The sequence below is a fragment of the Phyllobates terribilis genome, unplaced genomic scaffold (assembly GCF_046119375.1).
Source record: "Phyllobates terribilis strain yellow unplaced genomic scaffold, ASM4611937v1 Scaffold_10__3_contigs__length_209671492, whole genome shotgun sequence".
NCBI classification, from domain to species: Eukaryota; Metazoa; Chordata; class Amphibia; order Anura; family Dendrobatidae; genus Phyllobates; species Phyllobates terribilis.
In genome coordinates, this window is record NW_027362770.1 from 80,157,646 (window position 1) to 80,174,433 (window position 16,788).

At 42.8% G+C, this 16,788-nt stretch overlaps 1 protein-coding gene across 2 annotated transcripts in view; it reads right to left on the reverse strand.

Annotated features, from left to right (window-relative positions):
* Window positions 1-16,788, reverse strand: part of LOC141164416 (electrogenic sodium bicarbonate cotransporter 1-like) — a 766,124-nt gene that overhangs the window by 71,132 nt on the left and 678,204 nt on the right. Inside the window, exons 18-20 of one of the 2 annotated variants that reach the window (XM_073649613.1) lie at window positions 12,592-12,660; window positions 4,303-4,476; window positions 3,129-3,275 (exon numbers count right to left, since the gene is read on the reverse strand). In XM_073649613.1, the coding sequence (XP_073505714.1) occupies window positions 3,129-3,275; window positions 4,303-4,476; window positions 12,592-12,660 (390 nt within the window). The remainder of the gene's footprint in view (window positions 1-3,128; window positions 3,276-4,302; window positions 4,477-12,591; window positions 12,661-16,788) is intronic. The other variant, XM_073649614.1, reaches the window with a different exon arrangement.

Here is a 16,788-nt window from a genome sequence, read left to right on the forward strand (position 1 = left end):
CTGCCTGACATATTCTATATCAGACTCATAATCCTGTAAGTATATAAGAAGGTCCTGTAAGTATATAAGAATGTCATAAGGTAAATAATAACAAGCTTCCCTAAAATATGAGAGAAAACATCATTAATAAAATGTTTGAATACAGCAGGCGTGTTGGTAAGACCAAAAGGCATCAGAAGGTTTTCGAAGTGCCCCTCCGGTGTGTTAAAATTTTCCACTCATCCTCCTGTTTGAACCAGATCAGATTATAGGCCCCCCTAAGGTCAAGTTTAGAGAACCATTTAGCCATGGCAGTCTGATTAAACAGGTCAGGAATGAGTGGGAGAGGGTACAGATCCTGGACCGTTATTTGATTGAGTTCCCAGAAGTCCAGGCACGGAAATAACCCACCATCCTTCTTTTTAACAAAGAAGAACCCCGCTGCTACTGGTGAGGAAGACGGCCTAATGTGTCCTTCAGCTTGACTCTCAATTATATACTCCTTGAGAGCTAATCTCTCCAGACCAGATAAATTATAAAGTTTGCACTTGGGCAATTTTTGTGCTGGAATCAACCTTATAGTACAGTCATAGGGCCTATGGGGTGGGAACTCCTGACATCCTTTCTCTGAGAATACATCACAAAAATCAGAGAGAGGACCAGGAAGGCTTGTGGAAAACTCAGAAATACAGGTTCCTAAACAGTGGTCCTTACAATGCAGGCTCCATTTGGTTATCTCCTGAATCTGCCAATCAACAGTGGGATTATGTAGGCCATCAAAGCAACCCCTACATTACTTGTGAAAGAAGACCCCTGAAGAAGTAACACGATATGCTCTCAGAATGAAGTACCCCTATATGGAGTTCCAGCCCCTGTACCCACTCAGAGAAGTTCGCCCCTGAGTCAGAGGTGATGAATCAATGGCAAATATCTAAACTGGATTGGACAATTGTTTCAAATTTAATCTTGAAGAAAGGGCAAATAGCTTGTCAATCTGTCCACTGTCAAAAAAACAGGTGAATCAGAGGGTAAAGAAAAGGCCCATGCCTGCGGGTCCACACTCAATAGGGAAAAAATAATTCCCACCCGCTGTTTCTCTTGTCCAGAGGAATGGCGAAATAAATGAAAATGCAACTTACATGCCTTTCTGAAAGCAAAAAACTGACTGTGCTCCCTTGAAAATCTCTCCGGGAGAGGCAGTTTGGGTTTCAGAGCAGAGTGATTCATTAGGGAGGACTGAGCTAGCTGCTGAACTGCTCCCTTTAATTCAGCCACCTGTAGAGAAAAAGCCTGCATTTGGCTCGCAAGAGCCGTAACCAGTTCCATACTGGAGTGTAGGGAAAAGTAAGGCCAACAATAAAGTTATAGTGTGACTGTGGATGGTAAGCGTGCTCCTAGCCTGAACCTCAGAGATCCTAGCTATACCTGCTCCCTGGATTACTCCTGAAGGTGGAGATGCCCGAGCCTCGTTCCTTATTATGCTCCTAAGCATCAGTAGTCTGAAATGTGTAAGGGGAAATACAAAACAAGACAGGCAGGGCAGAACTGAAACAGTCACACAACACGCTCTCAGGGAAACACACAAAGGGACATAAAGTGGAAGGCCTGAGAGGCAACAAAGTAATATAAAGACACCTAGGGAAAATAGGAAAGGGTTAGCTAAACACCGCTTGCAGCAACTTTGGAAATTACCAGCACACCGGAACGTGTCCCCCTCAGACTAGACAGGTATAAAGAAAACTATTGCTGACATCTTCTGATCAGTGGAGCCAGCTTAAATAGGGAAAGATCAATTATGACTTGTTCTCCTGCAGCATGTGAGCTGCAGCTCTAAAAATCGACACCAGAGTTAACCAGGTGGAAGTCGCAGTGGAATAAAAAGACAATAACAATGCCCCTTGGAAGAGTGCTGGAGGTTACAGTGGAATAAAAATACAATATCAATGCCCCTTGCAAGAGCTGTGGAGTTCAGAGTGGTTTAAATTGACGGTTTTAATGCCCCTTGGAAGAGACGTGGAGGTCACAGTAGCTTAACAAGACGGTTTTAATGCCCCTTGGAAAAGTGGTGGAAGTCGCAGTGGATTAAAAAGACAATATCAATGCCCCTTGGAAGAGTTGTGGAGGTCCCAGTGGAATAAAAAGACAATATCAATGCCCCTTGGAAGAGTGTTGGAGGTTACAATGGAATAAAAAGACAATATCAATACCCCGTGAAAAAGACGTGGAGGTCACAGTAGCTTAACAAGACGGTTTTAATGCGCCTTGGAAGAGATGTGGAAGTCGCAGTGGAATAAAAAGGCAATATCAATGCCCCTTGGAAAAGTGCTGGAGGTTACAGTGGAATAAAAAGACAATATCAATGCCCCTTGCAAGAGCTGTGAAGCTCAGAGTGGTTTAAATTGACGGTTTTAATGCCATTAGGAAGAGACCTGGAGGTCACACTACCTTAACAAAATGGTTTTAATGCCCCTTTGAAGAGTGGTGGAGGTCGCAGAGGATTAAAAAGACAATATCAATGCCCCTTGGAAGAGTGGTGGAGGTTACAGTGGAATAAAAAGACAATATCAATGCCCCTTGGAAGAGTGGTGGAGGTCGCAGTGGAATAAAAAGACAATATCAATGACCGTTGGAAGAGTGTTGGAGGTCGCAGTGTAATAAAAAGACAATTTCAATGCCCCTTGGAGGAGTGGTGGAGGTCACAGTGGAATAAAAATACAATATCAATGCCCCTTGGAAGAGTGGTCGAGGTTACAGTGGAAGAAAAAGACAATATCAATGCATATTTGTAGAGATGTGGAGTTCACAGTGGTTTAACCAGAAGGTTTTAATTCCCCTTGGAAGAGACGTGGAGGTCACAGTAGCTTAACAAGAAGGTTTTAATGCCCCTTGGAAGAGAGATGTAGGTCGCAGTGGAGTAAAAAGACAATATCAATGCCCCTTGGAAGAGTGGTGGAGGTTACTCTGTGCTGACCATACCTATCTATGGAGTCACAAGGAAGATTGTCTGAATCTGTGGAATCCACAGACTCTGACGCCACCATGACAGTTGGAGATGTTTGAGAAAACCTCCATGTGACAAAAACTAGCTGCTACCACCAATTGTTTAAGAGAAGATGCTAATTAATGCAATTAATTAAATGTTGACTTACATCTTCACTGTCGGTTGAATCTAAATCTTCTGTCTTAGGTTCCTCATCAGTGACAATTTTCTCTGGCAAAATATCATCCAGCCAACTTAGATCATGCAAAGAAAAAATACACTCCATTGCCTTCCGTATACCAGCAAGAGCCAACAGCTGAAAGAGACAATATAAGCTTTCAGATTTTGTAGACATTGATCATCCAAACCATTAAAATCCTTGAAGGTGAAGTGAATAAAAATGTGTTGTTACAATGGTATCTGTCAGGGGGTAGGCTATACAGTATTAGGGCAATTACAACACTGATGAACTGACCAAGATAGTTCTATGAAAAATGAAACGTAGGCCGTAAGTGAACAGTCAATTTGTGACATTAATTAGTTGGAAATAAAAATAAATCAAAAAAGTGAGGGCTTTTTTGCAGCTGGATGTCACCTTCCAACTTTTAGTGCAATATAGCACATTCTACATACAATTCATTTCTTCTGTTTGTGCCATTTTGAAAGATTTGGGTCAGTGGCGTTTTTTGCCAACGTTCTCAGTTAGGCATTTTTCTGCCATTTTCCTGTAGGTTTCAAGCATAGCTATAAAGAATGCTCACATTCTTATGGGAGGAAGAAAGGCGATTGCGGCAGCTAAACAGGAAAGGGTTCTTTACAGTTAGAGCAGTCAGACTGTGGAATGCCCGACCACAAGAGGTAGCGATGGCAGACACCATAACAGCTTTTAAAAAAAGGGCTGGGTGATTTCCTCAATACACATAACATAGTGGGTTATAGATAGTTTAATGACAAAAAATGAACTTGATGGATCTAGGTCTTTTTTCAACCTATTGTATGTAACCATGTAACTATGTAATATGGTACTCCATCTCACAGTGTTTATTGCTGCTCTATTTAGTAAAACACCATAGTTGCACCCCCTGATACCAACTATGTTTGAGCTGATACACATTCACCCGGTGTATAAAAATCATGGTATGCACCATAACATACCATGTTAATGAGGTATTCTCCCCTAAAAGGAGAACACTGTGGCTTAAATGTACCATTAAAAGTGCCTTCAAGTTCTGCTGTGCAGCAATTCTGTACCCATGCCACCATGGATTTTTTTCTGACCTCAGTAATAATGATCATGTTTGAATTGACAATGTACACATAAAACAAATGTTTAGGATATTTACCATCAATGGGAAGATAATTGCTGCCACAGTTGATTTCAGTATCCACAAAATGATCAAACAAGATAGTTGAACTAAGGTAAAGAAATTAACTTTCCGTAGTGGAACATGGCGGAGGTATATAACGTCAGGCTGATGCTTAGGTGGAATAAACAGCAATTTTAACCGTTCTGTGAACTTTACAAAAAAAAAACACAACAAAGTGAGTTAATGCAAAACTGAAAATGATACATAGTTTAAAAGGAGTTTAAAAAAATGCTCAGGCCAAAAATGCTAAACTTTTGAATCTGATATTGTTAAAACTCCTCTCTGTTCTTCCTTCTCTGTCACTGTTAGGATTAGTGATGAGAGAACATGCTTGGATATCGTGTTATCTGAGCATGCTCAGGTGTTATCTGAGTATCTTGGGCGTGCTCCATTAATATGTTCGAGTCCCCACGGCTGTAAGACAGCCACAACACATGCAGGGATTTCCTCTTTGTTAGGCAATCCCTGCATGTATTGCATCTGTCGAACAGCAGTGAAACATGCAGCCACATGAACTTGAACATATTAATTGAGCACACCCAAGATACTCGGATAACATCTGAGCGAGCTCAGATAACACAATATCCGAGCATGTCCGCTCATTAGTTAGGATCAATTTCTGTATCTCTCTTTCCAAATCTGCTAAATGACAAGTCATCCACTGTCACTTTCTGTTTTTCCAACCTGCTCTGTTTACAATCATCATGCACTGAACAGCAGCTGGGAAATTCTAAAGGTGAGAATACTGAATGGTTTATTAATAGAAGTAGATGTTTTTATCCGTATTTCCAGAAAACATCTTATTTGGAGACTACCATCATCATATTAAGTTTGTTCTGAATTTTAAATCTAAGAATCAAGAAAGTGTTTCCACAACAAATATAGCTGCTACTGATCTCCTACCAGTTCCCTGCCACTCCTCCCATACTGCAGCCCAAGTCTCCTACCATTATACCACTTATAAATAATGAAATATTATGGCATGTTAATATAGGTATGAAGCTTTAAAGCAGGGATGTCAAACTCAAATACACAGAGGGACAAAGTTAAAACTTGGACGAAGTCACAGGCAACCTTGATATTTATTAAAAAATGTCTACAATTTCGGAAGTGTTTCCTTTTCAAATATAACGATGAACCTTTTCATATGGAAACAAACTTAAGTTTTGCTTAAAAGGGTATTGTCAAGAACGCCACAGGGACGACAGCGGGGAGATCACGCAATATCTCACTGTTGCTGTCACGCTGTCAGTAATCGCAAGCACACCAGCCAGACTACTCACTCTTTAGGTATCGGCAAGTGACCAGTGAGTGTATAAATGTCACACCACTGGATTCCAACGCATGGAATACGTGTTTACGCTCCCGTACTGTCACTGTCAGCTTCACGATAGCCCGATTATTAATAATATTCTCTGCCACCACGTCCAGATTTGAAATATAATACAGGTCTTGGTGGACGCCTGCGTTTTGGTAGCGTATATGGCTTCAGGGGAGGGAACGATTACAGGACAAAAGAAAGAGAACTATTAAACCCTTTACAACCCAAGGTGGTTTGCACGTTAATGACCAGGCCAATTTTTACAATTCTGACCATTGTCATTTTATGAGGTAATTACTCTGCAACGCTTCAACGAATCCCCTTGATTCTGAGATTGTTTTTTCGTGACATATTGTACTTGATGACTGTGGTAAAATTTCTTCGATATCACTTGCGTTACTTTGTGAAAAAAAACGGAAATTTGGCGAACATTTTGAAAATTTTGCCATTTTCAAAATTTGAATTTTTATGCCCTTAAATCAGAGAGATATGTCACACAAATAGTTAATAAATAACATTTCCCACATGTCTACTTTACATCAGCACAATTTTGGAACCAAATTTTTTTTTATTAGGGAGCTATAAGGGTTAAAAGTTGACCAGCGATTTCTAATTTTTCCAACAAAATTTACAAAACCATTTTTTTTAGGGACCACATTACATTTGAAGTCACTTTGAGGAGTCTTTATGACAGAAAATACCTAAAAGTGACACCATTCTAAAAACTGCATCCCTCAGGGTGCTCACAACCACATTCAAGAACTCTATTAATCCTTCAGGTGCTTCACAGGAATTATTGGAATGTGGAAGGAAAAAATGAACATTTAACTTTTTTCAGAAAAATTTTACAATAGACCCAAGTTTTGTTTATTTTTGCAGGGGTAACAGGAAAAAATGGACCCCAAAATTTGTTGTGCAATTTACCCTGAGCAAGCAGATACCCCATATGTGGGGAAAAACACTGGGTGCACGGCAGGGTTCAGAAGGGAAGGAGCACCATTAGACTTTTTAAATGTAAAATTTGCTTGAATAATTAGCGGACGCCATGTTGCGTTTGGGGAGCCCCTGATGTGCCTAAACAGTGAAAACCCCCCACAAGTGACACCATATTGGAAACTATACCCCTCAGGGAACTTATCTAGATGTGTGGTGAGCACCTTGAACCCCAAGGTGCTTCACAGAAGTTTATATCATTGAGCCGTAAAAATAAAATTTTCACATTTTTCCCACAAAAATGTTTTTCAGCCCCCAATTTTGCATTTTCATAAGGGTAACAGGAGAAATTTCACCATGCAGTTTGTTGTGCAATTTCTTCTGAGTAAGCAGATACCCAATATGTGAGGGAAAACAACTGTTTGGGTGCACAGCAGGGTTCGGAAGGGAAGGAGAGCCATTTGACTTTTTGATTGTAAAATTTGCTTGAATAATTAGCGGACGCCATGTTGCGTTTGGAGAGCCCCTGATGTGTCTAAACAGTGGAAACCCCCCACAAGTGACACCATTTTGGAAACTAGACCCCTCAGGGAACTTATCTAGATGTGTGGTGAGCACCCTGAACCCCCAAGTGTTTTACAGAAGTTTATAACATGGAGCCGTGAAAATAAAAAAATCAAACTTTTTCCACAAAAATTATGTTTTAGCCCCATTTTTTTTATTTTCACAAGGGTAAGAAGAGAAAATGGACCCCAAAAACTTTTGTGCAATTCTCCTGAGTATGCCAATACCCCATATGTGGGGAAAATACAGTGTTAGGGCGCACAGCAGAGTTCAGAAGAGAAGGAGCACTGTGTGACTTTTTGAACTCAAAATTGTCTGGAATCGAGATCGGACGCCATGTCGTGTTTGGAGAGCCCCTGATGTGCCTAAATCGTGGAAACCCCCCACAAGTGACCCCATTTTGGAAACAACACCCCTCAAGGATTTTATCAAGGGGTTTAGTGAACATTTTGAACGCAGAGGTGCGACACAGAATTTTACAACATTAGGTCATCATATTGAATAAGTTGTCATTAGTCTTGAGCGCAAGTGCTCGCTACTTGAGTTTGCATCGGGTACTCAGGTATGTACCATGTATCACGCATGCTCAAGTGACATGCTCGAGTCCCCGCCCGCATGTTTCACAGTTATTAGACACCCAAAAGAAACATGGGGGGATCGCTCGTGCATAGCAAGCAATCCCCGCGAGGCTTTTTTTGGCCACAAAGCATATGGGGCGGAGACTCGAGCATGTCACTCGAGCACCCGCGATACTCAGTGCATACCCGTGCACCCGATGCAAACTCAACTAGCGAGCATTTGCGCTCAACACTAGTCGCCATATCGTCATCTTTTTTTTTTTTTTACTTTTGAAAAAAATCCCAACCCTAACCCTAGCCCAACCCTAACCCTAGCCCAACCCTAATCTCAACCCTAGCCCAACCATAACTTCAACCCTAACCCTAGCCCAACCCTAACCCTAGCCCAACCCTAACCCCCAACCCTAGCCCAACCCTAACCCCAATCCCAACCCTAACCCTAGCCCAACCCTAACCCCAACCCTAACCCAACCCTAACCCTAACCCTAACCCCAACCCTAACCCTAGCACAACCCTAACCCTAACCCTAGAGTATATTTTTTACGCCATTCCTCTTCCGGTATAAGTGTTTAGACGACTTTATTCTTTGGGTCGGTGCGATTACAGCGATACCAGAATCATATCGGGTTTTTATGATTGACAGCTGTCACACACTAAAAGATGCATTTTTTTGTAAAATCTAGTTTTTGCATCATCATATTTTGAGAGCTATAATTTTTCCATATTGTGGCCGACAGATTCATGTGATGGCTTGTTTTTGCGGGATGAGTTGACGTTTTTATTGGTGCCATTTTCAGGCACGTGACATTTTTTGATCGCTTTCTATTCTGATTTTTGAGAGGCAGAATAAAGAAAAACCAACAATTCAGGAATTGTTTTTCTTTTTAATTTTTTTATGCTGTTCTGCGTGTGGTAAAATTTATAAGGTAGCTTGATTTTTTGGGTCAGTACGTTTACAGCGGTACCACATTTATATCGTTCTTCTATGTTTTGGCGCTTTTACACAATAAAAGCTATTTTCTAGAAAAAATATTTTTTTTGCATCGCTTTATTCTGAGAGCTATAACTTTTTTATTTTTTGGCTTATGGAGCTGTATGGCAGCTTGTTTTTTTGCTGGACAAGATGATATTTTCAGCGGTACCATTTTTATTTATATTCGTCTTTTTGATCGCGTGTTATTCCATTTTTTGTTTGGCGATATGATGATAAAGCATTGTTTTTGCTTGTTTTTTTTTTTTTTTACTGAGTTCACTAAAGGGGTTAACTAGTGGGACAGTTTTATAGGTCAGGTCGTTCCGGACGCGGCAATACCAAATATGTGTACTTTTATTGTTTTTTTTTTTTTATAATAATATTTATTGATGGGTACATTATATTTTTATTTTTGGTGGATTATTTTTTTAATTATTATTATTTTTTTTTTTTCACTTTTTGACACTTTTTTTTTACTTTTATACTTTGCCCCACTATGGGACTTTCACTTTTTGCAGCCTGCTCACCTGCATAGCATAGGGATGGAGCACCATCCCTGTGCTATACAGGCTGTCAGCGCTGCAGATGCAGAAGATATTTTGGTCATGCACTGCACATGACGAAAATATCTTCCTGCTGTCTGGTGACCGGGAGGTTGTAATGACAACATCAGGTCATCATGGCAACATCCGGGAAGCCGCGGCAGACAGCGCTGGAGGCCGGCAGGAGAGGTGAGTATCCCGATCACCTCCCCCTGCCACCGCAATGCTGTGGTCGACTTCGATCACAGCATTGCGGGAGTTAATGTGGCGGGAGCGGTGCGGGACTGCTCCCAGCACATAGCACGGGTGTCAGCTGGGACAATCAGCTGACACCTGGCGGCGATCGCGCCCGCACAGCTTGTGTGCGGGCGCGATCACAAAGATGTACTAATACATGTCAGGCTCTTAAAGCCCATGGCACAGATACGTATTAACACGTCTTGGGCTTTAAAGGGGTTAAATATTATATTTAATCCAAAAGGAAGGCAGTGTTTAGGAAAAATATATTCAAGGATTTTACAAACAAGACATTAAAATACATAAGCAGTTTCATAAAATAAACAGGATTAAAGCAGAAACTTACGCTATACAGTTCGCAGGGATGAATCAGCATAGGTGGAGGAGGGGCTTCCCAGGTTGATTTGAGCGTTATCGAACGCGACCTGTTGCTTATAGTCCTTATACCCCCTGGCAATGAGTGCTCCTCTATTCTCCATGGATTCTCTTATACCTAAGGGGAGATCTATCCACATGCCCCTTGTGGTGACATTATGTGTGCTGGTCTCCAGCCTGTACATTTTTATTAAAAACGCTAATTTCTGTAATAACTTATCACTCGTTGATCGCAGAAGCTTGCAAACAACGCCCTTTTTTCTGTTATGATTTTACCGTTATTTAGAGACCACGCATGAAGCATTTGTGACCCGTCATTCTGGTGCTTTTGCGCTACAGCTCCACGCAGGGTTTTACAGTGACAGGGAAATATGCATATTGCTCCTTGGCTGATTCTGCCACTAAAAATATAGGTCCCGTTATTATCGGAGTTATGGAGATTACAATATTCCATATTCCATATCAGAATCGGCGTGTCTATAGATTTTCTTTTGAAGCTCGAGAAGCAGCCTCAACAGTAAAACGCAAATTATTGCAATCCTGCAACTAATCACCCCCTGTGTCTGCCAGAGAAAAATATATTTGCATTTTAATTAGACTGGTAGCACTTCTTGGCTGGCATCTGCCTACAAGGCATTTCTTAGGCATGTGTTAATTTCATACAGACAGAATGCTCAGCTTTCTTCTTGTGGCAAATGGTGGATAAGGGAGGGGAGGAGGGGCTTGGGAGAAATGGTCAATATTCTCATAATATCTCCCTGACAGCAATATCTCCCTGACAGGTATGTATAACTCATACATACCCTCCAGTCCTCTCAGAAACTGGCGAATCCCAGCAGCTGGGGGGATTCAAAAGTATGCAGTCACACAGAGCAACTGCAGGCTTATCGATTTGGACAAGACAACCCTTTAAACACTGAATCTGTAACAAGCAAAGCTTAAAGGAGTTGTCCACTACTTGGACAACCCCTTTTCATTCCCCATGTTGGGCCCCATTAAAATAAAGTCACCTCCCATGCTGGTGGTGTTCCAGCGGTGTCGGAAGCAGCGCTCCCGAATCTCACATGCAGTTGTTAAGACACGCGAGCCCTGTGCTCAATCAGCACTAGCGTCACTGTCCCTGCTTTCAGACATATAAGTAATCAAGAGGAGTTGACACATCAGCAGCAGCTCTAACTTCCTCTTGATTACTTATAGATCCAAAGGCGGGGACTGTGATCCCAGCGCTGATTGGATGCAGGGCTCACTTGTCACAACAAACACACATAAGTAACGGGAATGCGAGTGCTCACACCGATGGAACGGGCCTGGCATGGAAGGTGAGTATAAGCTTTTTTATTTTAACAGGGCCAAACATGGGGAATGAGAAGGGGTTGTCTGAGTAGCATAATATAGGGGCAGAGACCCTGAGGGGCTTAATATAATTTTGATAAAATCAGAGTCAAAACAGTAGGCAATGAACGAAAAGGGTGAGATTTCAATACATAGGAAGGAAAAGGATTACAATTAATGATGAATAAGCGTGCTGACAAACAGGTAACCCCTGCATGTGTCACAGCTGTGTAACCGCTGTGACACATGGAGCTGCGGCGGCTGCAACTGAAATGCAGAGCACGCCAAAACTACTCGGTGAGTGCCGGAGCATGCTCGTTTAAAGGGTCAAACGAGCATGCTTGCTCATCACTAATTACAATGTATAAAAAAACAAAATGGAGAATACATGAAAGAGAGCAATAAAATAAATCATGACATGATGCAAAAAGGCCTAACTGTGCAAAGCCCAACTAGAATTGACACCTCTCTAGCAGTTCAATAAAACTTAACTATTTTAATGTAGTACAATAAAAGCTATTTTATGGGTAATGAATTAAAAAGACAATCATAATTTGCCATAAGTAAATTATATAATTCAATATACCCTTCCCAGGTCATTCATCTCCATTTGTGGTTATATAAAACTGTACTAAATCATGGCAAGATCGCAACGGCTTAATAGCATACCTGTGCCTAGCTTGTGGAGGAGATAGAGGGTAGTAGGCGGTCTGTGCTCTGAGATGTATGGGAGAGCACAAGGGGAGTGCGCACTCATGTAGGAAGAAGAGGAGGGAACTTCCGGCTTAGGTGAATGGAAGTGTGTTATTGCTGGGGAGGTCATTACTATTAGGCGTGTAGTAAACCGCCTTGTAGTAACCAGGGAGTAAATCGGACTGGAAACATGGGATTTATAGTATTAGCATGTGCAGTCTACCGGTGGGCCTACTCTAGTAGACATATAGTATTTTCTTGGTAAGCAAATATAATTACACTGTGGGTCAGATTTCCCAGCAGGCTGAGTTTGACATTTATGCTTTAAAGACTATCAATACCTTTGCACTCATGTTTTTCTTATTGCTATTTTGCCTTCTAAATGCAAAATGAAGCAAATTTCTAGATAATTTATTTTAAAAATATGATACAGAAACTGCACAACAGCATAAAATGCAACGCCTTTATGTAGCTAGTTGGCTGCTGAATGTGACAAAGATCCAGGTCTCTCTGCTCTGCCCGACCCTTCTCTCAGTGTTACATAAGGTGGTACATAAGGAAGAGGATGAGGAGGCTGTAAGTAGCCAATCAGGGTGGAGAGGAAATGAAGCGTCCAGTTCTTCAGGGAGGTCAAACCCATACTTGTCAATAAATAATTTATCTATATAACAGTCTACAGATTATACATAATAAATCTCTTGACATGAAATTACTTACTTGAATACTTCTTAAAGCAGTCACACCCATTTGAAGAAAGATTCCATATAATACGGGCATTGGTATATACTAAAAGAATAGGAGGAGGTTGTATTGATCAGATATAGGATAGAGATATAAAACAATTTAAGACAATTCTAATGTAAAATGCAGTAATAGAGCCAAGCCATATACTGTATTTGGTTTGCATGTGAAATTTTTCAATGCTGGGTATCATCGAGCCTGATTTTTCAGATCAGTGAGGGCCACCACCGAGGACCCATAATGAATGCAACTGCACCCAAACGTTTACATTGGCGACACACATTGGTTCCTGTGTACATCTTGTCCGTGTTCCTACAGATATACAGGAGTTTTTTTTGTTTTTTTTTCCACCACAGGCAGTTTTGACAAAAAGAATAGTGATTCAGCATAGCATTGTGGCTTCTGTTATGAATGGGAGTCACCATGCAGAAGTGAAAATTTCCATAAAAAGTGATGAAACCATTATTTCATATAATCATTTCTATGAAGCTGATGTACATATAATACAATACATTATCAGTCTAGTGTCACAATTGTATTTTAGGTATTTGTGTTGAAAGGTTTAAGGTAAAATTGTAAGCAAACATGTGCCATATATCGACCTACATATCTTTCCACATTTGGATGTACACGTTTATCATATATAATACTCTATATAATACTCTAATCTAAGTCAGAATATGTTATATATATACATATATATATGTATATACTAGCTATTGAACCCATTCTACGCCCGGGTGGCAAGCATTTTTTATTGGTATATGGTCTCCCATGCTGGTATGTGCTGCCCCCATCCTGTCCCCACCATCCTATACTGGTATGCATGGCACCCCTCACCCCCAATCCTGGTATGCATGGCACCTCTCACCCCCAATCCTGGTATGCATGGCACCCCTCACCCCCAATCCTGGTATGCATGGCACCCCTCATCCCCAATCCTGGTATGCATGGCACCCCTTACCCCCATCCTGGTATGCGTCGCACCCCTCATCCCCAATCCTAGTATGTGTGTTAACCCATCCCACATCCCTATCCTGGTATGTATGGTATCCCTCATCCTGGTATGCATGGGCCCCTTACCCACATCCTGGTATGCATGGCAACCCTCATCCCCATCCTGGTATGCATGGCTCCTCATCCTAATCCTGGTATGCATGGCACTCCTCATCCCTATCCTGGTATGCATGACCCCTCATCCAAATCCTGGTATGCATGACACCCCTCATCAGCAATCCCGGTATGCATGGCACCGCTCATTCCCAATCCCGGTATGCATGGCACCCCTCATCCCCAATCCCGGTATGCATGGCACCCCTCATCCCCAATCCCGGTATGCATGGCACCCCTCATCCCCAATCCCGGTATGCATGGCACCCCTCACCCCCAATCCCGGTATGTATGGCACCCCTCATCCCCAATCCTGGTTTGCATGGTACCCCTCATCCCCATACCTGGTACGCATGGCTCCCTCATCCCAAATCCTAGAATGCATGGCTCCCTCATCCCCAATCCCAGTATGCATGCCACCCCTCACCCCAAAGCCCGGTATGTATGGCACCCCTCATCCCCAATCCCGGTATGCATGGCACCCCTCATCCCCAATCTTGGTATGCATGGCACCCCTCATCCCCAATCCCGGTATGCATGGCACCCCTCATCCCCAATCCTGGTATGCATGGCACCCCTCATCCCCAATCCTGGTATGCATGGCTCCCTCATCCCCAATACTGATATGCATGGCACCCCTCATCTCCAATCCTGATATGCATTGCACCCCTCATCCCCAATCCTGGTATGTATGGCTCCCTCACCCCCATCCTGGTATGCACGGCACTCCTCAACCCTCTCCTGGTATGCATGGGCCCCTCTTCCCCAATCCTGGAATACATGGTACCCCTCATCCCTATCCTGACATACATGGTACCCCTCATCCCTATCCTGGTATGTTTGGTACCCTCATTCTGGGAGGCAGGGCACCCCTCATCTCAATTCTGGTATGTATGGCCTCCTCATCCCAGAAACCTGGTATGCATGGCACCCAATCCCTCATCCTAGTATGCATGGCACCCAATCCCTCATCCTAGCATGCATGCCACCCCTCATCCTTATCCTGGTATGCATAATACCCCTCATCCTGGTATGTATGGCACCCCATCCCTCATCCTGGTATGCATGGTACCCTGCATTACTATCCTGGTATGTATGGTACTCCTCATCCCTATTCTGGTATGTATGGCACCCCTCACCACCCAATCCTGGTATGCATGGTCCCCTCACCCCCCAATCCTGGTATGTATGGTCCCCTCACCCCCCAATCCTGGTATGCATGGTCCCCTCACCCAATAATCCTGGTATGCATGGTCCCCTCACCCCCCAATTCTGGAATGCATGGTCCCCTCACCCCCAATCCTGGTATACATGGCCCCCTCACCCCCAATAATCGTATGTGTGGTACCCCTCATCCTGGTATGCATGGTACCCTGACCCCCCAATCCTGGTATGTGTGGTACCCCTCACCCCCAATCCTGGTATGTGAGGTACCCCTCACCCCCCAATCCTGGTATGCATGGTCCCCTCACCCCCCAGTCCTGGTATGTGTTGTACTCCTCACCCCCCAATCCTGGTATGTGTGGTACCCCTCATCCTGGTATGCATGATCCCCTCACCCCACAATCCTGGTATGTGTGGCCCTCTCACCCTCCAATCCTGTTGTGTGGCCCCCTCTCCCCCCAAATCTGGTATGTCTGGCCCCCTCACTCTCCAGTCCTGGTATGTGTGGCCCCCTCACCCCCCAATCCTGGTATGTGTGGCCCCCTCATACCTTTCACACTGTACACACATAACAAAAAAATAAACAGTTATACTCACCTTTCTTCCCTGTGCTCCAGCGCTGCTGCGTCCTGCTCTGCCGGAGGCCGACGCCTCACTCCTGCCCCGGTCTCCGACGAAGAGAAGTGCCACAGCAACGCTCCTCCCGGTCAGGTAAGTATGTGAGTATGGCGCCGGAGATCGCGGTATGCGTTCAGTGTCTACCATACACACTCCTCTTACCTGTAACGGCCGCCGTGCATGCGCAGACTATCGAGGCTTCAGACAGAGACATGCATCCCCGGTTATATTATATATATATATATATATATATATATATATATATATATATATATATATATATATATATATATATATATATATATATATATATATATATATATATACACCGTACAGACCAAAAGTTTGGACACACCTTCTCATTTAAAGATTTTTCTGTATTTTCATGAAAATTGTACATTCTCACTGAAGGCATCAAAACTATGAATTAACACATGTGGAATTATATACTTAACAAAAAAGTGTGAAATGACTGAAAATATGTCTTATATTCTAGGTTCTTCAAAGTAGCCACCTTTTGCTTTGATGACTGCTTTGCACACTCTTGGCATTCTGGTTTTCACTTCACAGGTGTGCCCTGTCAGGTTTAATAAGTGGGATTTCTTGCCTTATAAATGGGGTTGGGACCATCAGTTGTGTTGTGTAGAAAGAAGTCTGGTGGATACACAGCTGATAGTCCTACTGAATAGACTGTTAGAATTTGTATTATGGCAAGAAAAAAGCAGCTAAGTAAAGAAAAATGAGTGGACATCATTACTTTAAGTAATGAAGGTCAGTCAGTGCGAAAAATTGGGAAAACTTTGAAAGTGTCCCCAAGTGCAGTTGCAAGAACCATCAAGCGCGACAAAGAAACTGGCTCACATGAGGACCGCCCCAGAAAAGGAAGACCAAGAGTCACCTCTGCTTCTGAGGATAAGTTTATCCGAGTCACCAGCCTCAGAAATCACAGGTTAACAGCAGCTCAGATTAGAGACCAGGTCAATGCCAAACAGAGTTCTAGTAGCAGACACATCTCTTTAACAACTGTTAAGAGGAGACTTTGTGCAGCAGGCCTTCATGGTAAAATAGCTGCTAGGAAACCACTGCTAAGGACAGGTAACAAGCAGAAGAGACTGGTTTGGGCTAAAGAACACAAGGAATGGACATTAGACCAGTGGAAATCTGTGCTTTGGTCCGATGAGTCCAAATTTGAGATCTTTGATTCCAACCACCGTGTCTTTGTGTGATGCAGAAAAGGTGAACGGATGGACTCTACATGCCTGGTTCCCACAGTGAAGCATG